The 25,920-nt window shown below is 40.2% G+C and overlaps 1 protein-coding gene across 4 annotated transcripts in view; it reads left to right on the forward strand.

The window, feature by feature from the left end:
* The window catches only part of SUPT3H (SPT3 homolog, SAGA and STAGA complex component), a 1,115,145-nt gene that overhangs the window by 765,554 nt on the left and 323,671 nt on the right, over window positions 1-25,920 (forward strand). For all 4 annotated transcript variants that reach the window (XM_029596080.1, XM_029596081.1, XM_029596083.1 and 1 more), the window contains 3 exons: window positions 11,983-12,095; window positions 19,300-19,407; window positions 23,640-23,816. In XM_029596080.1, the coding sequence (XP_029451940.1) occupies window positions 11,983-12,095; window positions 19,300-19,407; window positions 23,640-23,816 (398 nt within the window). The remainder of the gene's footprint in view (window positions 1-11,982; window positions 12,096-19,299; window positions 19,408-23,639; window positions 23,817-25,920) is intronic.

Below are 25,920 nucleotides of genomic sequence, written 5' to 3' on the forward strand. Positions count from 1 at the left end.
TTTTAAAGCCCTTATCCTCATCCAGTTATCTTAATACTGCTGTAACATTTACATGTTGTCATGCACTCTCCATTCCCAAAATAAAAACAAACTTTGTCTCCCCCGCCAAAAAACCCCCACCTGTATATTGTGTTTTTTCTACTTTATTAGCCTGTGTCTGGAAAGCATTGTTAACTTTTCAGATGTAAGCATGTCACCTATGAAATTCAAAGCCAGTTTAAACATTCTTTTAACACTCTATCTTGTCATCTTAATCTCTGCACCACTGATGTATTGTATAGTAGGATTTAAAGTGCCTTAATGGCATCAATAATATAATGATTTGGTTAGATAACGTGTCAGTGCCATTTTGATGAAGTGGCAAATCTGTGCAGAAATGGTGCAGATCACTAGGGATCCTCCAGTGGATTTACATAGATCCTTAGCAGATTTTGCTAATGGCAATGTTTCTAGGTTTGCAAGCCAATTTGACAAGTATGCACAATTCTGCAGGTTTGATGAATTTTCTGAGAAAACTTTTTTTTTTAAGTTTGTACTTAAGCAAGAGACATGGGATCTAACATATCTTTTGCCTAATGTATATATTTGTCTCCATTTTTATATATTTTTTTTTATCAACGCACATAAAGGGCAGTATTCAAAGGTATTTATCCAGATAACTTGTGATAATCACTTGTCCAGAGAATTTTTAGCTGGAGAAGTGATTATCCAACTAAAATTCATCCATACAAGTTAGGGGCATTATAGGGTGGAGACAAGTTAGCCAGGAAACTTATCTAGATAACTCAATATTAGGAGTCAGCCAACTAAGTTTTTCGACTAATTCTAGAAGGCTGTTAGGAAAGCTGTGTATTAGAGCTGGGAGTTAGCAATCTGTTAGCGTTCTGTTAGCGAATTGCTAGGGAGTTAGCAATCTGATGTATATCTGCTGCTCGAGTTAGCAATCTGTATGGAGAAGATGCTAGATGGGAGGAGCAATCTGTAGAGAAAGCTCTGTGTAGCGGGCTCCTAGAGAGGGAGGAGTCAGTGATCTTGTAGTCTCAGATATCGTCTTGCTAAGGAGTAGCAATCTGTAATGAATCTGATATAGTTGTGGGTGGATCCCTGGGCCGATGGCAGATGACCACACTCTCGGGAGGATACCCCGAGAGAGACCACCGGCTAGGCTGGAGTATGGAGACAGACACACATTAGTTCTTTTATTAAACAGGGTATTAGAAACCACCAGAGGTGGCAGTAGTGAGCTGATATACCCGGCAGGGCTGTAGTCCCTCAGGTACTGGAATAACGATCCCAGGATGGCTGAGCTGTTGAGAAACTGTAGAAAGAGAGTAGGCAGAGTTCATGAATAGAACTAGATGACAAAACTCACGTAAGGTCTCAAGAGAGCTCAGGAGCTGGAAAGGATTAGGCCCTCGAGGAGCAAGTACATGGTTCCAGGGAAAGCTCTGAGAGAGCAATGGTAACTCACAGTTGTTTGTAGCAGTGATAGCTTCCAGGCAGTAGAGAATCTTCAGAGTGTCCAGGAACATGGGCCCTCGAGGAGCGAGTACCGGTTTCTATCTGTAATCTGAAAATAAAAAAAAGAGCGAGGCCCCCGAGGAGCGGGTACCTCTGGTAAGTCCGAGGTGGCAGAATAGCTTGGATAGCCGAAACGAGTACGTAGCCGTATGCTTATCCGTATCCTTTCTAACTCGGTTTGTTAGTGTTTTCAAAGACCTTTAAATATTGGAAGCAGATGATGTCATCTCAGGGGGACGCCCCTGAGGTTCGCGCCCTTGCTGGTACAAGAGTCGGGACGCGCGCCCTAGGCATCAGGACAAGATGGCGGAGTTGCAGCGTCGAGCTGGTCCGGGGACGCCGGAAGGTGACGGCAAGGAGACACCGTGGTAGCCAGCCGTGGGAGTCGCCACGGCTGGTAAAGAGGGCGGAGTGAGGGCGTCGAGCAGCAAAGGATGCAACAAAGGCTCCAGGATCAGGTCTAAAGTTATCAGGGAACATATTCCTGGATAACTTTAGTCTTAACTTGTTATATTCAAAAGAATATATCCAGTTACATGGCAATATGAATGAAAAAAAAAGCTGCCAAATTGAATCTCATCATTGCCCACCCCAGTGAAACCAAGGATGGCCCTACTAGTCAATCCCCTCTCCCCACCACACAGTTTATAAAATACTTGCATAAATCTCTACGCATCCACTTACATGTGCAAATTGTGCAGTGTGGACAGTTTTGAAAGTTGGGCTCCCTTATTTTTGCTTCATTTTTAAAGTGATTTCCGTGTTTACATTTTTTGAAAAGTACTTTCTTCTTAGCCACACCTATCATTATGAATCTAAAGTTAAACTAAAGAATATTTATGCTCTTTCTCTGAAGACTAATTAAATATTTTGTCAGGGTAAGTTATACAGGCCACCTGCACTGATGGACATTTCCAGAAAATTCTTGCAAAGACCTGTTCATGTGTGGGAATTCTTGTGTGCTGGCAGCTCCATAACTACCCTGGTTCTATTTTTGTCTACCACACAAATCGCATATGTATTTTTGACGTGGGCATATGGCTGCCCTTTGTGTTCAAGTCATTAGCTTCTGCATGTCGGAAATTTCCTATTTTTTTTTCCTGGTAAAGTGCCCTAATCATGTTTATGGCTTTTTAGTAAAGCTGTATTACATTTTCATCATCCTGTCTCACTTATACCACAATTAGTTTAGTCAGCAGTATCTTGCTTCTGCAGGCTTGATTTGCCTTCCCATTTTTCTCTTTTATTGGGAGTCTTTATTTTGCCTCTTTGATATTCCTCACCATGGCAGAGAAGTAGGCCAGCTACTTCAAGAGGTGTCCCAAGTATAATATAAAGATGTTCTTGACTGGCCATCATGGTGAATGTCACAAATGCTTAGGGATGGCACATATCTCTGTGAGATCTGCTCCAGGATGTTGCCAAAAGTGATTTGTGCCTCTGATGCACAAGTTTTAAGCTGAGGAAGAAGGTGACATCAAAGGTTTGACAGAAGGTCCAGTGTGCTCAACTGGAACGAGCTGAGCTAGGGTAAAACTTAAATGTATATATTAAAACTGAAAAGAAGGTTTTTTTGTACATGGCCTCCTTTCTCCGATCTCCGTGCTCAGTGTGTTGATCCGACGTTGTTCTGGTCCCCAAGGTAATTGAAGAGATGTGGGCAGATTGGTAGGTTGAGCAGCCCTTTTGGGTTAGGCCCTGCTTAAGCACCGCATGGTAGGCCATGGTTGCTGGGTTTGCTTCTTTTTTCCTACGTGTTAGGCTGCCCTCTTCAGGACTGTCTGTTCGTACGAGTGTGTCCGGCTGTGCATCTAAATTGTGCACCCAGTTCTTGGACACTTAGGCCTAAATTTTCTAAGCTCGCAGAACTTAGAAAACCCGGTGGTAACAGGGGGCGGGGAGGTGAAGCGGGGGGGTGGGCATGCGAAAGCCAGCAGTGATCGCACCACCATGTGCTATCACTGCCAGCTTTCGCAAACCAATGGCGCTACCGTTACTGACGGCGATAAGGCTCCTTATCTTTTCGCAGTCAGCGATGTCTTCGTGGCGTCCACCCTGACTCCTCCCCATCCGGTGTGGATGCCGCCCTGAACCTGCCCCGATCTAGGTATCGCACGCGAAAAGTCCCTTTTCGCGTGCGATACCTTTGGAAAATGACCCCCTTAGCTGGATGCCTGTCTGGGTGTCCAGTTGGTAGCAGCATCTAATTTCGTAGTGCGCTTGCCTGTATGCTCGATCTAGGCTAGGGCACTCAGGTTTTGGGTGCTTATCGCTCACAGGGTTCTGCATGCAAAATTTGGGATGCCTAAGTTTGGGATGCCTAAATTTTTTATATATATTTTTACAGCATGAATTCAGCTGGACGCACACCTTTCAGTTGCCTGTTAAGTATACTGACAGACCGATGGTGCCTATGTCTAAGAAACCTAAGCGCTTTTCTCTCTGTACTGCCTATCATATTCGGGTATCTCAGCCTGTCATTCCTGCTCACTTGTGCCAGTGCTGCGCAGAGGCTCAGGGTGAATTGCTTTCGTCTCATTTTACTAAGCTCGGTTCTTCCCAGCCTGATAAAGGCCTGGGTAAAGACATGTCAGAAGAGGTGCCTGACCTTGGGAACTCCCTTAACTGATTCATCAGTAGGAGAAGGTAGCTCAGGAGACACAGGACAGGTGCCTCCTGTTTTTGGCATGGATTCTTCTGCCTTTTTTTGGGTGGAATTTTTTTCAAGGATTGAAATCCTTTCTTTAGGCACAGTCATTGGCCCCGACTGACCTTGCCAGGTCAGACTCGCAGGTGGTGACCTCCCGCATGGCTAATGCTGAAGTTAAGTACCGAAATACTCCTAGAGAAAACTAAAAGTTACTAGCGGGAACTGGTTCTTGCAAGTAGTTTGATAGCAGGAGAATGGTACAGTTCGTATCTGCAGCACTTTATAGTGGCACCTAGTAGTCTGAATTTTTCTGTGCTGGAAACACTTGCCCCTTTCATAGGCGTGCCAATGCCATTTTGAGTGAAAAAAGTTCCCATCAGTGACTTTTAGTTTTCTCTGAACTGAAAAACCACATAATCACTCATTTTGTTACAGCAGCCTTTTACTAGCAGGGCCAGTTGGGGGTACCATCTCCTATGCAATGGGTCTTCAATGCAAGCAATGTCATCTGCATCCCAGCTCACGCTTTACAATGAGGATGTTCTCTATGTGAAATCTTGTGAGGCTTTACATTAGCAGCGGTGACTCGGTCACTTTGGCTAGCGTTCCCAGCTTGTTTTCTATAAAGCCATTGCCAACACGTTCAGTACTATGAAGCAGTTCCAATAAGCTCATGGACATCAGTCTTTAACTTTATAAGTTAGTTGGGTGTTCTCTGCACCATGGTTCTCCCCTGAGGAAGCCTTCACCGGCAAACCAAGGGCCTTGGGATTTTTGTTATGAGACCCGGGACACAACTCTCCATAGTCTACTAATCCTGTTTGCATGGTCTGAATGCCAGTATGAGTGTGCACTTATATTTCACAGGTACAGCATCTCAATTCCTCACATGTAGCTAATATGTGTTTATAAACAATATGTATTTATTTATATGTAGTGAAGAACAACAATAGCATGTTACTTCAAGCTTAGGAAGTCCTTTATGTATAAATGATTAAAAAAATATGTTTAACTATTTTGCTTTTAAAATACAATCAAATGCTTAGGCATTGACTACATATATTAGTTTATTACATTATGGTGTTTTTCATATATCTGATGTTGTAAGAGGATGAGAAAATGTTGCATACAACGTTGTATTTAGTGAATAATACATTACGTAGGTTGACATTAGGAACTGCTCATTTATTTTATATTTGTAAATTTTTTAATACAATTTTTTATTTTTAATGTAAACATTCAATATTAGTGCTCTTTTCCTTTTTTGGTATTGTTTTCATGTAATTTTACAGAGCACTTTACACACTACATAACATTGACCAATTTCTATTTATTTCTATGTGTATATATATATATAGACTTATGACTGTAATTGGTTTTAAAAGATTTGTTACACTGTTTTTTGTAATACCTTTTTAGTCAATTTGCTTATTAGATTATATTCCTTTTTTTGTACTCTTTCATATATATGTGTATATATATATATATATATATATATATATATGTATATCTATTTATCTGAAAAAACATGGCAACTCTGACATCATGTCAGACTATAACATAAGAATATAAGAACATATCCACAAACTTTGAAGGTAGATTTTAAAAGGAGTGCGCACGCATCCATGTGTGCATGGTTCCCGGCGTGCGCACATGGACGCGGCTAATTTATAGCATCCGAGGCCTGGCCATGTGTGTAACCCCCAAAATATACATGCGCACATGCTTTAAAATTGGACTGTTGATCATTTAATACTATGAGCACATGTTTGTCAACTAAACAGACACAAAAGTTAAATTCTCCACTGATACAATATTAGTTAAGCCAACAGCATTCTATTGATCAGCTGCATTTGTTTTTATTATTTACCATATCCTCATGACAAGGGGTGGGAATGTTTCTCTATGCCTGCATTGTAAGGAACAGGCTTACATTTTCAAGTGGCAAACAGTTCATCCATCTGGCCTAAATCAAGCCAATGGACGGGAAGCTTTTTATTGATGGTATGTATAAAGTTGTATTATTCAAAATATTAGGGTATAAAGGCAGGATCTTCCGGAGTTCTTCCGGTAAGATTCAACTTTCTCAGTTCCTTTGTGACTGCACTGATGCGGTTGTTCAGCTATAGAGCTAAACAAGGTTTAAATTTTGGTATTATGTTTTAAAATTTTAGGAAGTAGTAACATTAGGGACGGGTTAAATTGGGGGGATATTTAACTCTGGTATATTAAAGGTGGTTTTTAATGGAATGTAACTCAAGATGAATGTTTTTGAAGTGGTTTGTATATGACATTAATATCCATTTTTTGTTTATTTGTAATGGCGACATGTATTACAATAATTAACTTGATCTAAATGCTCAAGATGTCAGGCTGGAAAAGATAGCATAGCTGAACATAAGATATTATACTTCTTTGAGACTGCTCTGATGCGGCTGCTCAGCAAAAGACTGGCAGAATGTATTACAATAAGTAATACATTCAAAAAGTTAGCATCGCTGAACATAAGTTATTATACTTGTGCCGCTGAGAAGTGGTGGCGTTTATTATTAATATCATTTGTGGTTCATTGGTGGCATAGAGGGTCCACATTGGTTCCCCTGAGGAAGCCCACATTTGGGTGAAACAACGGCCTTTGAAGGGGCTTTTATTATCTGTGGACATTTACTTACAAAATCTTTATCATCATAGTCTTGTGAGAAACTGGGCTCTGTTCCGCTTTCTATTAGTGGAACATCAGGAAATTTGAGTGACATATCAAAGAATTTTCACTCAAAACTCTTCGCCTCACATTGACATTAAACTCTGAAGGAAGAAATTCCTGTTTAGTACAATGTTAAAATGTATGTATTACTTTGTATATGTAAATCATATTGATACAAGTTACTGCTATTTAGACTGCTATTTAGACCTGCACCTAGCAGTGCAAAATCAATGCATTGCTAGGTGATGTATTACCCTCTTGAACTGAGTACAAGTCTCCCAGGGCTGCTGCCCAGGAGGGAAGGGTTAGGTTGGCCGTCATAGTTGGTGATTCAATTGTTAAAAATGTAGATAGCAGGGTGGCTGGTGGACTTGAGGACCGCCTGGTAACTTGCCTGCCTGGTGTGAAGGTGGCAGACTTCATGTGTGACCTAGATAGGATTATAGACAGTGCTGGGGAGGAGCCGGCTGTCATGGTACATGTGGGCACCAACGACATAGGAAAATGTGGGAGAGAGGTCCTGGAAGCCAAATTTAGGATTTTAGGTAGGAAGCTGAAAATCCAGAGCATCCAGGGTGGCTTTCTCTGAAATGCTTCCTATTCCACGTGCAGGTCCCCAGAGGCAGGCAGAGCTCCAGAGTTTCAATGCATGGATGAGACGAAGGTACATGGAAGAGGGATTCCGTTTTGTAAGGAACTGGGGAAACATTTGGGGAAGGGAGAGACTTTTCCGAAAGGATGGGCTCCACCTTAACCAGAGTGGAACTAAGCTGCTGGCAGTAACTTTCAAAAAGGAGATAGAGCAGCTTTTAAACTAGAACAAGGGGGAAAGCCGACAGTCACCCAGCAGTGCATAGTTTGGAGAAATGTATCCTTGAAGGATACTAATGAAAAAGGAGAGTTAGGGCATCCCAACAGAGAGGTTCCAATAAAAGCAAACGTAGTCCATGGGCCTATATGTAAAAAATCACTGAAGCTAATGATTTCTGAATTATCCCTAACAACTGAAAAGCAGGTTGTTAATACAAACAAAAAACACACTTTGAAATGTCTGTATGCCAATGTCAGAAGTCTAAGTAGTAAGATGGGAGAGTTAGAGTGTATAGCAGCAAATGATGAGATTGACATAATTGGCATCACAGAGACTTGGTGGAAGGAGGATAACCAATGGGACAGTGCTATATCAGGGTACAAATTATATCGCAATGATAGGGAGGATCAACTTGGTAGGGGTGTGACACTTTATATCCGGGAGTGTATAGCGTCCAACAGGATATAGTTCGTACAATAGACTAAATGCTCAGTGGAATCTATATGGATAGAAATCCCATGTGTGTTGGGTAATAGTATAGTGATAGGAGTATACTACCGACCACCTGGACAAAATAGACAGATGATGAAATGCTAAGAGAAATCAGGAAATCTAACCAATTTGGCAGAACAATAATAATGGCAGATTTCAATTACCCCAATATTGACTGGGTAAATGTAACATCAGGACTTGCTAGAGACATAAAGTTCCTGGATATAATAAATGACTGCTTCATGGAGCAATTGGTTCAGGAACCAAGAGAGGGAGCTATTTTAGATTTAATTCTTAGTGGAACGCACAATTTGGTGAGAGAGGTAACGGTGGTGGGGCCACTTGGCAACAGTGATCATAACATGATCAAATTTACTGGAAGGGGGGATCTTTATCCTCAAAGAAATTTTCTTTAGAGGAGATAGGAAATATGATAATCTTAATGCAAAAATCTATTAATAATTTATCTAAAAAATATAGGATGTATTACAGCAAAATGGGGTAATTAATCAAAAGGTGGGGAAACTGGAAGAAACTATGAATATCATAGAAGGGAAGATTGTGGAAAATGAGAAAATTCAATCTAATTTGATTAGATCTAATAAAATATGTATGGATAAAATAGAATCTTTGGAGAATCAAATTAGGAATTTTACACTTAGGGTTTTAAGTTTCCCAAAGATCCATTTGATTTCTCCAATTGATCTGTTTGGAAGCTATTTAATTAAGAGTTGCAGTAGTCCAACTATCCAAGTTGGACTACTGCAACTCCTTCCTCCTCGGACTGCCCGCCTCCACCACTAAACCTCTACAGTTTCTACAAAATGCCGCAGCCAGAGCCCTCACAAACACCAACCGCACCTCACACATCACCCCAATTCTAAAAGAACTACACTGGCTCCCCATAGCATACAGATCTCAATACAAAACCCTCACCATACTACACAAAACCATCAACAACCAAAAATCAAATGGTCCAAAGACCCTCCCAAACTACAACATAACCAAAGAAACCTGCGTTCCCAAAACACAGGCCTCATTATCATACCACATACAAAACTTGCCCACCTGACCTCCACCAGACAACGCTCCTTCTCAGTAGCTGGTCTATCCCTCTGGAACCAGCTTCCTTCCCACCTCAGAATGGAACCCTCCCCACAAACATTCAAAAGCAATTAAAAACCTGGCTCTTCCAGAAAGCCTACCAACTCCCCACCTAACTCCATCCCCCTCCCCCTCCCTCCCCTCTCCCGTCCTCCCCCTCCGCCACATGCCCGCCCTGGTACATACCCCTGTACTCACTCCTCCTGTTTTCTCTCCCTTGCCCCTGCAGATTCCACCCTTGCCCATCAGATACCCATCCCATCCCCCCACCTTCCCCACCACACCTCTCCTCCCTCCCTCCTTCACCCCTGCATCATCTGTCCTTTCAACTTGGCCCTACTGTCTTTCAGCTAATTGCCCCCCCCCCAAGCTCAAAATTTATCATTCAACGCCAAACATTCCGTCTCACACCTACAAAGGGAATGTATACATGTATATATGTTACAGTGTATAAATTATTCAATGTTACAATGTTTCTATACATAAAGCATAAATGTTACAAGGTTTATATTTAAAAATGTTACAATGTAAAAATAGTACAACCCCGTCATACTATTTCCTCTGTTACAATGTGAACCGATGTGATGTACCCCTATGAATGTCGGTATATAAAAGCAGATAAATAAATAAATAAATATTGAAGTATTCGGAGTCTGCGATCCCGGTTATCTCAAGAATATACTATCTTCCCTTAAAGGGAGAAGAGAAACAGCAGTTGGAAGAACAATCTGAGATAAATTTAGATTTAACAGATATATTGGAGAAATCATTCAAAGTCAATATAAAATCTAGGGCTACCTTGATTGTGCAATTTGCGTTTTTGATGGAAAGGGACTCAGTATTGAAGATGTATTTCCGAAATCAAAAACAAAACTTCTATGGTGAAAATATAAGAATATTCCCTGACTTAGCCTGGAGTACTCAACTTCAACGAAGGAAGTTTATTTCGATGAGGGCTGAAGTTCTTGGAAGAGGGGCTAAGTTTACACTTAAGTTTCCTTGTCGTTGTCTGATTTTATATCAGAACACTAGGTATGTTTTTAACTACTCGGAACAGTTGAGATTATATCTGGACTCCCACTCTTGAAAACCCCACAGGTATGGGAAAAAGAAAATTAGAAGATGACGAGATAACTAGGTTGTTTTTATGAATACCTAAATCTCTGCTCTAAGTGAAATACCTGTAATGTCTCAAAGCTTTTTTCCTTATGTTTAGGTATTAGTATAAAGAAGGAGTTTGTTGAATCCTTGGTTGTTGGTTAATAAGAAACGATTGCAATATCCTCTTGTATACTGTCTTACTGTATCCTGTAAAAATATGAAAAGTTCAATAAAAATTAAATTAAAAAAAATGTACTGGAAGAGGGGGGACAATAAGTAAATCTGCAGCTCTAACACTAAACTTTCAAAAGGGAAACTTTGATAAAATGAGGAAAATAGAAAAAAACTGAAAGGTGCAACTGCAAAGGTTAAAAGTGTTCAACAGGCATGGATATTGTTTAAAAATACAATCCTAGAGGCACAGTCCATATGTATTCCACACATTAAGAAAGGTGGAAGGAAGGCAAAATGATTATCATCATGGTTAAAAGGTGAGGTGAAAGAGGCTATTTTAGCCAAAAAAAAAGTCCTTCAAAAATTGGAAGAAAGATCCATCTGAAGAAAATAGGATAAAACATAAGCATTGTCAAGTTAAGTGTAAAACATTGATAAGACAGGCAAAGGGAGAATTTAAAATGAAGTTGGCCATAGAGGCAAAAACTCGTAATAAAAACTTTTTAAAATATATCCAAAGCAAGAAACCTTTCAGGGAGTCGGTTGAACCATTTGATGACCGAGGGGTTAAAGGGGCTCTTAAGGAAGATAAGGCCATTGCAGAAAGACTAAATGAATTATTTACTTCCGTGTTTACTAATGAGGATGTGAATCGGTTATTTACACTTTTGAATAATAGAAGGCCTAGGGAGCATTCCATGAAGTTAGCAAGTAGCACATTTAAGACTAATCGGAGAAAATTCTTTTTCACTCAACGCACAATAAAGCTCTGGAATTTGTTGCCAGAGGATGTGGTAAGTGCAGTTAGTGTAGCTGGGTTCAAAAAAGGTTTGGATAAGTTCTTAGAGGAAAGTCCATTAACTGCTATTAATCGTTTACTTAGGGAATAGCCACTATTAATTGCATCAGTAGCATGGGATCTTCTTAGTGTTTGGGTAATTGCCAGGTTCTAGTGGCCTGATTTGGCCTCTGTAGGAAACAGGATGCTGGGCTTGATGGACCCTTGCTCTGACCCAGCATGGCAATTTCTTATGTTGTTATGATTGTTTTTAATGTTGTATAGATACAATGTTTCTTTGTCAATGAAAGTGTGTATAAGTATGTGGGATTGAATGTGTTTTTAGATTTTTGAGGGATTAAAAGTGATATTTAGTTGATAAACGTGCTGATATATTAAATGATTAAAGTTTTTGGATATGTTATATTCTTTCACATTAGTCTTATGATGTAGTTTATCAGAGTCTCCATGTTTCTTCAGATAAACAGTTTTTGAAATAAGGAAATTGGTGCTCTTCATATTGCTTTATTGATTATTAGTCCCTCTCCATTATTTGAAGTGGATTGCCATTTTTTTGTTTTATATATAGGGTTTGAAACATCAGTATAAATGTACTATTTAATTTATTCTCTGTTTTACACTGGCAGCCAAGAAAGCTTCAAAGTTTCGAGACTGGTTAGATTGCAGCAGCATGGAGATAAAACCAAATGCCATTGCTATGGAAATTTTAGCATATTTAGCTTATGAAACTGTGGCACAGGTAAGAAATTCTTGAAAAATATCTTCCAAGTTTTCTCAGTAGCAAAAATTGTATGTGTTAGCATTTACCAGAAATATTTTTTTTTATTGGATTGTCTTCGTATTACTTATTTCAAACTTCAGTGGTTACCAATTGAGTGGCATATCAAATTCAAATTTTAAATTTAGTTTTGAAGGGCATGAGGGACCTTGCTCCTGTAGCTTTTAATGCTGCACTCAAAATCTACCAGCCTGTGAGAAGTTTGCGATTAAAGGCTCAAAATTTGTTGTGTATGCCATCATTCAAACAGATAAGACTTGATGAGAGTCAAGAATGCCTTTTTTGTGTTCAAGAACATAAAAGGGCAGATTTTAAAACTTACGTGCGCGGGGTACATTTGTGCATGCTACCTGGTGCGCACAAATGTACCCCGCGTGTGTAAGTTATAAAATCCGCAGTCGGCGCACACAAGGGGGTTCACACTAGTGCACCTTGCGCGCGCTGAGCCCTCGGGGAGACCAGCTGGCTTTCTCCATTCCAGGCAAGGCCATTCCGAAATCGGAGTGGCCTCAAAGAGAACTTTCCTTTCCCCCCCCATCTTCTCCTCCTTTCCCCTACCTGTCCCGCCCCCTAACTCGAAAATAAAATACCCCCATACCTTTATCACACAGGTTACGCCTGCCAGAGGCAGGCGATAATTGTGCGCACCGGCCAATTGGCCGGCGCACGATCCCCCGACACAGGAGTCCTCGGCCACGCCTTCTACCCCACCCCTGGGCCACGCCCCCTGACCGTCCGCCCCACCATGCCCCACCTGCTCCCCGTACCCTGCCCGCTTATTCAGAAAAGCCCCGGGACTTACCTGCGTCCTGGGGCTTTATGCCCGCCTGCCGGGCCTTTTGAAAATAGGCCCGGCACGCGTAATCCCCCTACACGCAAAAATCCAGCTGGATTTACGCGCGTAGGGTTTTTAAAATCTGCCCCAAACTGTGGAATTTGTTATCTGGAAACATCAAAAGTGAATCCATTATTTTTAAAATTTAGGAAGAAAGTTAAAGTTCATTTTTTTGCAATAGCTTTTTAATAATATAGCTTCTTGATGTTTTGGGGGCTGAGCATGTGTTTTAATCTTGGCAGGTGATCATTTTAACTATTTTATTTTTTTGCCTTTTGATTTTAAGATTTTAGTTGTATATGTTTTATTTTTAAGATGTTTAAAATTGATGTTTTTATGAATGTTTTATTGTAAACCACTGAGTATTGTAGATAGGTGGTATAAAGATATTTTAAATAAATGTAAGCTAATGTTAAGGCACTTTGATACAGCTAGAACCTGTATTAATGGATATGCAGAATTGGTGGTAACAGACCTTTGGTTTCTTCTACAAATTATTAAAGGCCAAAATTACCCATTCATGTGGCCCAATAAAATATTTCTATGATAGTCTGCCACACATACTACAAGTGTTTATTTGAAAATGGTTATTCTGTAGTAGCATAGAATATTGCTAATTGATTGTGATCTCTTAAGTAGAACTAGAACTGAAGATATAGACATTTTAAAAATATAATTTTATCTCACAGTTGAGCTCAATTTTTACAGCATTTCTTTTTGATGTGCTGCAGTTGATTAGATTTTGCATCTGCCTAATATGTTTGTGGTATGTTTTTAAAAGAAATATAGCTATTGCTAAATTTAGCCATAAATTCCTTGTATTACTTATAAATGAATAATAGAAGTTAAGAATTATTTAAGTGCTTTAACTTGGTAGAGCCAAGAGGATTTCTAATTCTTTTTTCTGTCTCCAAATTTCATATTCTTTAAACATAAGCACACACACAAACACTTCTTCCACATTCTAGACTTTTGTTATCATATTACTAGATGACAGTAACATGGGAAATCATAAACTACTACCGTGGATGTCAATTGAAAAATGTCAACACTGCAGTTTTAAGACAATAACATAAAACCTTTAAAGGGGAATTTTAAAAGCCTGACATGCATTAATTTGGGGCTGCACATGCACGCCGAGCGGGTTTTAAAAGCCGCTGAGATTACGCATCTATCTCCCGGAGTGCATACATCTCGAACGTTTTCAGAAAGGGACAGTGCGAGACATGGGCATTTCGGGGTGTGTACCTGAAATGTGCATGAAAATACATGATGCGGTGCACGCCGAGGCCCACCGCCACATAACTTCTGCTATGGATGATATGTATATTAAAAAAATAAAGAAGAATAGGCAGATCAGCGGGGTTTTAAGGGTCAGTATTAACTAGGGGGAATGATGGCTATTAAATTAGGGGGTATCGAGAACTGTGTGAACTGGGGATGCATTGCTAAAACTGGGAATAGCATTGGCATGTGCCCATTTTAAAATCCCCAATTTTACATAGTAGAGTCGGTATTTACACGCAATTGAGCTCTCCCACTTAAAATTTGATGCAAATGTACACGTGGCCAGGCTATTTTATAACATATGCATATATGTTATAAAATGGCTGCGTCCCTGGGTACAGGCTGACGTATGCACACAAATGTGCACCCGCGCCCTGGGTTGAAAGTTACCATCCATGTGTGATTATAAGGGCTCAGATTCAATAGAGGAGGACTTAGAATTATGGACGAAAAGTATTGGGAATGAACCAGTAGTCAAAAATAACCCAGTGCTCTTCACCTTAAACAGGATATTATAGACGCTGTACAGCTAACAAATATCAGAGATGACCATCATACTAGGCTTCCTCGTAAGGGCTTTTGCCTATTCAACTCGGCCTTATAAATAATCATAGGTCATATTGATGAAACTAATTTTTTAAATATTTTTTCTTATGCAATTAAAACTCGCAAAATCATAGGCTGTGTTCAGCCCGAAATCATATTATGCTTTGTGCAAATCCATCATTAGAAATTTCAACTTATCTTGAACACTTCGATATGTGAATGGAAATTATCAGTCTTAAGCCATAACGATAATCACAGTGCTGATGACCCATAATCACAGTGCTGATGACCGATAATCACAGTGCTGATGGGTCATCAGCACTGTGATTATCGTTATGGCTTAAGACTGATAATTTCCATTCACATATCGAAGTGTTCAAGATAAGTTGAAATTTCTAATGATGGATTTGCACAAAGCATAATATGATTTCGGGCTGAACACAGCCTATGATTTTGCGAGTTTTAATTGCATAAGAAAAAATATTTAAAAAATTAGTTTCATCAATATGACCTATGATTATTTATAAGGCCGAGTTGAATAGGCGAAAGCCCTTACGAGGAAGCCTAGTATGATGGTCATCTCTGATATTTGTTAGCTGTACAGCGTCTATAATATCCTGTTTAAGGTGAAGAGCACTGGGTTATTTTTGATTATAAGGGCTGTCATGTCATAGTGGTACCAATTCTTTAAGTAAAAAATATGCATTCATAGAATACCACATAACTTTTAATCATACCCAAACATTAAGAAGATAACTTTCAAACAGCTTCATGTGCCAGCAGATGCACACATATATGGCCATGCCTTGTTTTACCATAGTATTTTATAACCCGCATATATGATATGCATATTTCATAAAACATATGTGTGTATATATATATATAATATATATATATAATATACACAAAAAAACCCCAATAACAAAAATGTTTGTGGAGAAAAGCACTATTATTTCTCATATAATTAATCTCAAAAAACTCCGTGATTTAATTAAAATAATTATACTTTATTGAAAATGTACTTAATATCAATTTTACTATTTTTTATAAAACATTCCAACAATAAAAATATTTTTTATATATTAAATTGAACATTAATAGCAATGTCCACAACCATACAATCTTAAACCCATCTAATATTTACCCTCAACTTTATTCTACCTCTAATCTAAATCTGTCCCTCGATTGCCCAAATAACACCAGAGAATAAATTTTTCAATATTGCTGTTGATCTTCTTAAGTGAAAAACACCACTTCGTTTTCAAACCTATATGTTATATATCATTGTTATTACATTAGAATATTGTTATTAATTCGAGACTAAATTTTTAAACTTAGACTCAAATAACTCTTTCTGGATGTTCAAATAGATTATTCTCAAATCCTTTTAGCGGTGTGTCCCACATATATTTTTCTTGCATCCCAACAAGGGCCTTGTTTCGCCAGCCAGGCTTCTTCAGGGGATTAATTCAAAAAGACCAGGCATCAACATAAAGTTATCTCTCCCATCTCACGATTGTGTTATTATGTTACTTCAGTTCTGTATCCCTCTTATATCATCTGACGCAGACAGCCACATGAATCACCATATATGAACCGTGGGCAATTATGCCCTTTAAACCATCACCTTTATAAGACAACTTTGTTCGTCAGAAACATCCAAGCATACTTAGACTTTAAAGTACCACCAAACGCCGTCTCCCACGGCTGTATTCTTCAATGCTGGATGAATAACATACAACTTGTCTTAGTCGAGGGGATCCTGATGGATTTCTAATCTTTTAAGATTTTATTTGAGTACCTCACCGTCCTTGCGGCTGCTTACGGTCTCTCCAACTAAATTCTTTTCTCCCCAAACATTTTTGTTATTGGGGTTTTTTTGTGTATAGTATATTGTAAGCACTAATAATAATACACAATACGTTGCCTTATTTTTTTGATTTCTAATATATATATCTATATCTATACCTCAACATATGCAAATTTGAAAGTTTACTCATGAATACATGCAATGCATTGAAACCATGTATTTAAATGCATTGAACACACATAATTTCCATATCTATTTTCAAAATATGTGCTCGTATATTTTACATGTGTAAGTAAAGTGGACTTAACTTGCACTAAGTTGGCCAACTTAGTTTTTGGGAACTTGCCAGGTTCTTATGGCCTGGATTGGCCACTGTTGGAGACAGGATGCTGGGCTTGATGGACCCTTGGTCCAACCCAGTATGGCATGTTCTTAAGTTCTTAATTTTAAAACATGAATGTAAATGAAATGAACCAGTTTACCAATTTGTCCACCAGTTTGCCCAGCCTTTCTCCAAGTCATTGAGACCTTACCCTGAGTTCATCCAGACCTCCCACTCAGTCAGTGCAATACAATGAACACGTTTAATGTCACACCAAATAATTAGCAGATCTAAAAATATGTAAGTAAATTGGAAATTGTATGCCTATAAGTGTCTTCTAAAATAGCAACTTACATGCTTAAGTGTTGGCCCTATCCTGGAACACACCTAAACCATTGCTCTTTTTACACGCTTATATGTGCGTGCAAAAGTAAAAATACACACTTTTTTACTTTTATAAAATATGGCATATGTAGAGGCTACCTAATGCATGTATATGCAAATGTTTCACTCATAATGTTTTGATAATTCACCTTCATGTGCAAAAACATCAACAGTCCAAACACATAATATTGATAATGTCACTTATCTTTTCAAAACTGAATTGCAGCTATGACATCAAGCTTCTCCAAAATCTAGGTGTTTCATCAATGATGCTGCCAACTTAAAATGCTCATCAGAAGTTTAGACGGAAGATTCAACAACATAAATGTTTGCTATAATATGACAGTCCTTTTATAACACTAAAGGTTTTATGTTTGTCTTTAAAAATGTCAGTGTTTCACTTATTTTTTCAAATTGCATCCATGGTAGTAGTTTGTGATTTTTTGATTTGTAGAGTTGTGGTGGTGTATATATATATATTTTTTTTGTTCACTAACATACTGTTTTTTTCCTCTTGGTTCCTTTGAGTACCTCCCTCACCTTTTCTTTTCCCTTAAAATAATGACACATCTAACTAATTAGTCTTTTCCTTATTGCCCTGCCAGAACAGTTGAGATAAGTGAGATTTCTCCCTCCTACCAGCAGAGGGAGGCAGAGAATAAGATGATCTCACCCAACATCTCTCCCTATATATTCTGGTACAGCAGTAGTTCTCTGCCTCCAGCAGATGATAGATGACGCTTGGTGCAGCAAGAAGGTGGAGGAAAGTGGCTCCTGGGGGCAACAGCCTTAATACCAGACTGATTTTTCCAGTGGGAGCCTCAGCCAGTCAGGGGCTCCTCCAGGATAACAGTCAGAGGGGTGGCTGCTCTTCCTCCCCCAGGACAATCTGACCCTGTATTTCACTTTCTTGGCTAAAGATGCTCCACATCTTTAAAAAGGTCTGCAAGAGAGAAGGCACAGCCCCAAGGCTAGCAGCAGTGTTAAGGCCCGTCATGCAATCTCAGGAACCCGTTCCCCCTTCCCCGGAGCAGGTATGGACAGCAGGACTCAAAGAAGGAGGAGGAACAGGATTTTATTTCAGAGTTTGTTTTGGTAATGTACAAATCATTTTGTCAATTAAAGGGGAAGAAATGGCACAGAAATCCAAGAAACTAAAGCAGCACTTGTTTGTCATAGTACTGAGCCCTTGTGCTGGGTCCTGGTTGACACAACACAGGGAAAAGAGAGTAGAGATGATGCTCAATCCCTTACTATTTTGTAGGGGGTCTCCTCTTTGTTACTGAAACTATTTTCTTTTTTCCCATTTGGTAATATCTTCCTTTGGGCAAGAGACTATTGATGCCTTCCCTGCTGTACCAGAATATATAGCGAGGGGACATCAGGTCAGATCAGCTTGCTTTCTGCCTCGGTCTGCTGATATGGGGAGGACAAATCCCACTTGTCTGGACTGGTCTATCAGGACTTAAGGAAAAACAAATTAGCAAGTAAGAACCTAATTAAACCTTATGGAAGTACTTACCACACCTTTATTCACAATTTTATGTTAGTATAATTCACATAAAATAAATTTCTCTGGCAAAGGATGACAACAGACTAATCAGGGAGGGCAATTTATGAGCATAATTCGTTATTTACTTATATAAATGAAAATTGCCCTTTTAATGCCACATAGGCCTTATTCACAAAACCTTTTTCACCATTAACGCTGAATGGAAGAATAGTCTTAGAAAATCAGGCCCATAATGGAATGAGGTTTTTAAAATTCTAGGACATGGAAAAGTTCCTCAGATTTGACATCTGCATTTCATTTGATCCATCACTGTGATTTTATTAAGATGCAGTCTTCAGAGAACAGCAGTGATACGAATGTAAAAATCTTTTACCTTAAAACTAAGAGGTTCATATCCTTTTTGTTTTGCATTTGTCTGTTCTACTTTGGTGGACCTTGTTCACCTTATATATTTCTTGTTTCTTGTAGTTAGTGGACCTGGCTCTTTTGGTCAAACAGGATATGACGCCAAAGGCAGGTGATCCATTCACTCATGCTGTATCTGCTACCTTCATACAGTACCACAATTCTGTTGAGGTAAATGTTTTCATGTTGTGTTGTGAAGAACTCTTTTTGTAAGTGATTAATCGGAAAATGTTTTGAAAGGCTTATGAAACAAAGCACTGCATGTCAAGTGAACTGATGGACAAAGTAAAAAGTTCCATTACATAAAGACATAGCTGGGAAAATAAATATCCAGTATAGAGCACATTTACTTACTATAATACCTTAAGTACCAAAATATTTAATTCTTATCTAAGAAATTATTTTATGAATTTAATTTAAACAGGTATACCTAATTTGATGTCCAGGCTTCCCTGATGTTATGAAAAGACAGACACACACAAGTCTGGAAGGATCTCAGAAAGCAAGTCAGAGGATAATTTTCAATGACATTTCTTCTTGCAAAATAATGCTTTATCCACGGAAATGGGCTTTTAGAAAATTTCCCACTCTATGGGCCTCATTTTCAAAGCAGTTTACCGCGTGCGATAAATTCGCAAATCGCGTTAACAGCTGTTAACGCGATTTGCGAATGCAAATTAGTAATTTGGTATTCAGGGGCGGAGTTGGGGCGGAGCATATGCAAAGCGGGAACCAGTTTATTGTGTGCGGCGAAACAGCCGCAGTGTTATCGCGGCTAATAACTACAACCCTCAAATTTGCGGTACGGACTGCGCTACAGGCAAGAAAAGGATTATCGCGGTCCACGATAGTTCCAGACAGCCTGTTTCAGGCTCCGGGGGGGAGAGAGAGAGAGAGAGAGAGGGAGCCTTACTATAGTGCCTATGCCCTAGACAGGTATTTTAACCCCTATGGGAGGGCCACCTACTAACTCGGGGTGGGGATTAGGTATGAGCGTCGGGGGTTGGGGGCCACTTTCGCATTCCACATGAGACCTACGGAAAGAACAGTGGTCTCTGGTGCAGATTTGCTGGCCGTCGGAGTGAGGAAACTCACTCCAAGAGGAGATTTGGGCTACGTTCTCTCCACCTAGCTTGATGGACACTCTACCTGGGCAACAACAAGCTAGGTGGAGAGAACGTAGCTCCAGCGATTGGACGCGTTCGCTGAGAACCAGGAGCTCTTTTCATCTGGTGCACATACACAATCTCTTACCAACTGGTAGATAATAATACATGTGGCACTTCGTGCAAAAAAATTGGAAGGCCTCCATCTTGCTGCAGGACAGTTGTCTTCATTATTATAATGTTGCATTCTTAATTCATTTAGGGGGTCATTTTCCAAGGTGTTATCACGGGAGATAATACCGCAAATCGCGCTAACAGCCGTTAATGCGATTTGCAAATGCAAATTCGTAATTTTATATGCAGGGGGCGGAGTTGGGGCGGAGCATATGTAAAATTTGCCCTTAAGGGCTTAGGGGTAGATTTTAAAAGCCCTATGCATGGTAGGCCTATTTTAGAAAGCCTGGTGACGCGCATATGTCCTGGGGCTTCGAAAAAGAGGCGGGGCGGTCCAGGAGGCGGAGCGGGGCAGGGTCAGAGGCTGGGGGATCACGTGCCAGCAGGCTGCCGGCGTGTGCAACAGGTACGACAAATGTCCAGGGGGATCAGATTAGGGCTAGGGGGCAGGAGGAGAAGGGGAAGGGAGGTTAGGGAGTTGGAAATGAGGGAAGGCTGCGGGCATCGGCGCACACAAGTTGCACAATTGTGCACCCTCTGCGTGCGCTGATCCCTGATTTTATAACATGCTCGCGCCAGCAAGCGCATGTTATAAAATCGGGCATCCATGTGTGCGCGCCGGCTAGCACCTGCACATGGATGCGCATGCGCTAGTTTTGAAAATCTTCCCCTTACTGTACTAAAATCTTAAATCTCTACATTAGCATTGTATTGATGTGGCGTGGTAAATAATATAATTTTGCAATATAACAGTTTTGTTTTTAGGTTTATTTTTTTGGTTATGGTAATTTTTTTGTTTTTGTTACTGTGCATATTTTTGTCGGTTGATAGGATTCCAGAATCAGTTGTTCACCATCTGCCTCATAGTACTAATAAGGAGGGGTGGCTTGAGAGAGGCTTTTGTAGGTTTCAGATAGAAGAAGTTCATTATCCATGCACTTGTTGGTTAGGGAAGCATTTTCAAAACCCTGCAGGCAGATGAGAATTTTGCATCATTTTTCAGAGAAAATGCATTCATACTATCCCTTTGAAAATTGCGTAAGGAAAGTTCCCACAGAGATATATACCTGCTTTTTAGACAGAAACGTTTTTCAGCCAAAACGATGTGCATAGTTTAAAAAATACAAAACTATGAGCAATATTGCATCCTCTGACATACCCCAGCATCAGAAACATCACCAAAATGTGGGTAAAAAGCACATGTGTTGTGGAAGAACATACATTTGGGAAATTTAGACAGCTTATTTACCCAGGTCTAAGATAAATAGATCTGGGGGAAGGGGATAGTTTATGTGGAAGGGGTAGGGGCCCATATGCCTAGAGGATTTTGGAGATGGGATTGTATGAAAGAGTTTTGGGAATAGGAAATTATAAGAAAGAGGGACAGGACGGATGATGAATCGGGGAAAGAGGAGCTAGAAAGAGAGTGTGTGTGTATTGGCACTTTGGATGGATAGAAGAAAGCAGAGAAAGAGGACTAGGATGAGGAGGAAGAGAGAGAGAGAGGATGAAGAATTGAGGGTAGAACTCAAGGGGGGACATCACCCTCTCCTCTTCTCTCTATGGATTGCTCCAAGGTCTTAGAACTTCCTTCTCTTCCCATCCATCATCCTGTTGCCCAGATATTCCCAAGATCCCAGAACTTCTCTCCCCTCTTATTCTCCTCACCTCATCCTGATCTGTCCTCTATTCCTGATTCTTCCCTTTCCGATTCTGTCTGTCTTTCCTGATTCTTCCTCAAATTCTACCTCCTTATCCCCCATTCCACTCTTCTTTTTTATTCCAGTTCCTGAGTTCTCCTCTCCCACATGATTGCCAGAGAATTCTCATCCAGAAAGCACTCAAAAGACAAAAATAAAGGATTCAGACACCCAGCAGGGACAGAAAGCTATATTTATTATGCAAAATCTAAATGTACATTATTCAATATGCAAAGCATTTAAATGTATGCAAACATTTCACATAATTGCTGCAGAATTTCAGATACTTTACTTACAGTATTGTCTAATTTGTACTGCAGAACCTACCCCGATCTGCCACAGGGGAATTAGCAGTTATATCTATAAGTTTTATGAAATTATTTTTCTAAAGGGGTCTATAATTATTTTTGTTTGGCATGGCTTGGGTCAGGTAAGCTCATATGCATTTTGACCAGATAACATGACATGATAGATCATTTCTCTCCCTGAATACAAGGAAAAGTATTCATGGAATTCACTGTGGGGTAGATTTTTAAAGAAGCGCATGCTGGGTCCATTTGTGCGCACACCGAGCCCTAGGGGAGCCCCGAGGGCTTTCCCCGTTCCCTCTAAGGCCGCTCTGAAATTGGAGCGGCCTCGGAGGGAACTTTTCTTCCGCTCCCCCCCACCTTCCCCTATCTAACCTACCCCCCAGCCCTACCTAAATCCCCCCACCTTGTTTCACTTTTTACAGGCATATCTTGCGCACGCCGGCCAGCTATCGGCGCGCCATTCCCCGGCACAGTCACTGTGCCGGAGGCCTCGGTCCCACCCCCGGACTGCCCCCAGACCAGTGCCGTGCCCATGCCCCCGCCCCCTTCCCGCCCCTTTTTCAAAGTCCTGGGACATATGCGCGTCCAGGGGCTTGCGCACACCGCCGAGCCTATGCAAAATAGGCTCGGCGTGCGCAAGAGCAGGTTTTTGGGGTAACCCTTTGAAACCCTACCCCAATGCATGCACTTCTACCCACATTGAAAAGGAGTGTTTGTTTGAACATGCTTAGGTTTGAGGAGGAAAAGAACACACACAAATATTTTCAAAAGTACATATGTTTCCCTCCTTTTCCACTCTGAAAAATAGGCTCAAAGTATTTGAGCAGCTTTAACACACTTAATTTACATGTGTTTTCCTATGTGCTTTCCCTATCAAAATTCAGTAAAAGCATGTGCATTAAAATCACCCCTGCATTAGTTTTCCACTTGATGGGTTGTTTGAAAATTGCCCCCACTGTCTCTATAAATTCTATTCAAATCTTAGGAGTGCTGTTGCACATGTCTTGTGCTATTAACATTTTTTTTTCTAGATGTAGGCCCATTCTTTTTTGAGTTGGTATTATATGCAATGCTCTGTTTTGATCCTTTTCCTCTTGGTATTCTTTTTATAGCCACCTCTCTTAGGACAGCATGTTGTTGTGAAGACCAATCCTGACTCTCCTGAAAACACACCACCTCCTACACCAACACCTCCAGTGCACCATCTAGGAAAAATCCAGCCTGGATCCTTGGGGAATGGCAGCCTTGGGCAGGATACCACCAAAGCTAAACAGAGAAAACGCAAAAAGGTGGGTTTGGAGTGAGTAAGAATATACGGTACTTGATTCATAAAAGGTTTACAACAGCACAAATCCCTCTGCATTGTGTATCTTTTCTCAATTGTCTTTGACAGTTGGTTCACTGTTGCACACTGTTTCTCTGTTGAATTCTGTACTGTTTTGAAGTTCTATTAAATACAGTGGAAATATTTCTTCTTTCAAAACTTGGAAAAAGGATCCAGTTGAAGAAAATAGGAAAAAGCATAAGCATAATCAAGTTAGTTGTAAAATATTGATAAGGTGGGCTAAAAGTGAATTTGGAAAGAAGCTGGCCTTAGAGGCAAAAACTCATAATAAAAAGTTTTAAAAATATATCTGAAGCAGGAAGCCTGTGAGGGAGTCAGCTGGACCGTTAGATGATCTATGGGTTAAAGGGGCACATAGGGAAAAACTAAATGTATTCTTCAGCGTTTACTAAAAATGATGTTGGGGAGATAACTGCCAGAAACTGTATTTAATAGTGATAATTTGGAAGAATTGAAACAAAACATGATAAAACTGGAAGATGTAATAAGGAAGATTGACAAAATAAAAAATAGCAAATCTCCTGGACAAGATGGCATATACTCCAGAGTTCTGAAAGAAGGTGTGACCAAAATAATGGGCATGGAATAGCTCCCCTATTAGGAAAGGCTAAAGAAGTTAGGGCTGCTCAGTTTGGAGAAGAGATGACTGAGGGGGGAATATGATAGAAGTCTACAAAATCATGAAAGGACTTGAACAAGTTAATGTAAATCGGTTATTTACTCTGTCAGATAATAGAAGGACCTGGGAGCACTCCATGAAGTTAGCAAGTAACTCATTTAAAACAAATTGAAGAAAATTCTTGTTCATTCTGCACCTAGTTAAGCTCTGCAATTCATTGCAAGAGGGATGTGGTTATAGCAGTTAGTATAACTGGGTTGAAAAGAAGTTTGGATAAGTTCCTAGAGCAGTGGTTCCTAGCCCTGTCCTGGGGACCCCCCAGCCAGTCAAGTTTTCAAGATATCCACAGTGAATATGTATGAGAGAAAATTTGCATGCACTGCTTCCAAAACATGCAAATTTTCTCTCATGCATATTAATTGTGGATATCCTGAAAACCCAACTGGCTAGGGGGTCCCAGGACAGGGTTGGGAACCATTGTCCTAGAGGATAAATCACTTGTGATCTATCTAATGTTTGGGAACTTGCCAGGTACTTGTGACTTGGATTGGCCACTGATGGCCACTGTTGGAAACAGGATACTGACCTAGTATGGTATATCTTATGTTCTTATATAGAGTGCGGGCAATCACAAACAGCATAATAGGGTCAAAACCCCCAAGATATAGATTGTGAGAAATCCTAAACAGCACAAAGGCCTAGACAGCAAGGCAGAAAACCAGAGAAGAGGTGAAGTGGAGAAGAAACATATTTTTTTCATATTTTTATTTTGGGCACAAAATATCGCAGTATATCAAAGAAAAAAGCAAGGTGGAAGAACTAGACTGGGAACCAAACAGCAGACATCAAAACTTCCATGATAGTGCATCAGGGGCATGACAGATAGGGTGGCAGCATGACCCCCAATGTGGTACATCAGGGGCATGGCAATTACACATAGTAGCTGCAGATCCCCAAGATTATACAACATTGGGCTTGGCATCTAGACGCAGTGGTTACAAGACCCCTAAGATGTTACATCAGAGGCATGTTAGGTAGGCATAATGGCAGGAAGACTCCCAAGGTGGTACAGCTGGGGTATGACAGCAAGATGTTTTAAGTGCTTTGTCATCTTGCCATTCGCATGGAAATTCTAGAAAGCCCAGCAAAGGCAGATTGATTTTCAAAAGCACCAGCTTTTCTACTATCTCTGACACCAGAATTGAACAATGAGGGCTCTCGATGCCCCTGCCATTCAGAAGACATGTTCATTAGGCACATTGTTTGGTGGATAGAAAAGATAATGCTGAGCTACTTTGGCCTTGTCAGGCCAGACCATGGACTTATGTGCCCAATATGCCAGCCAATCTGTATCCATGGCCTCCGCGGTCCCTATTAGAAAGCATGTCACAACCATTTCTGCTGGGATTTCCTTTGCTGTGATGGGGCA

The sequence above is a fragment of the Rhinatrema bivittatum genome, chromosome 3 (genome assembly GCF_901001135.1).
Source record: "Rhinatrema bivittatum chromosome 3, aRhiBiv1.1, whole genome shotgun sequence".
Lineage (NCBI taxonomy): Eukaryota > Metazoa > Chordata > Amphibia > Gymnophiona > Rhinatrematidae > Rhinatrema > Rhinatrema bivittatum.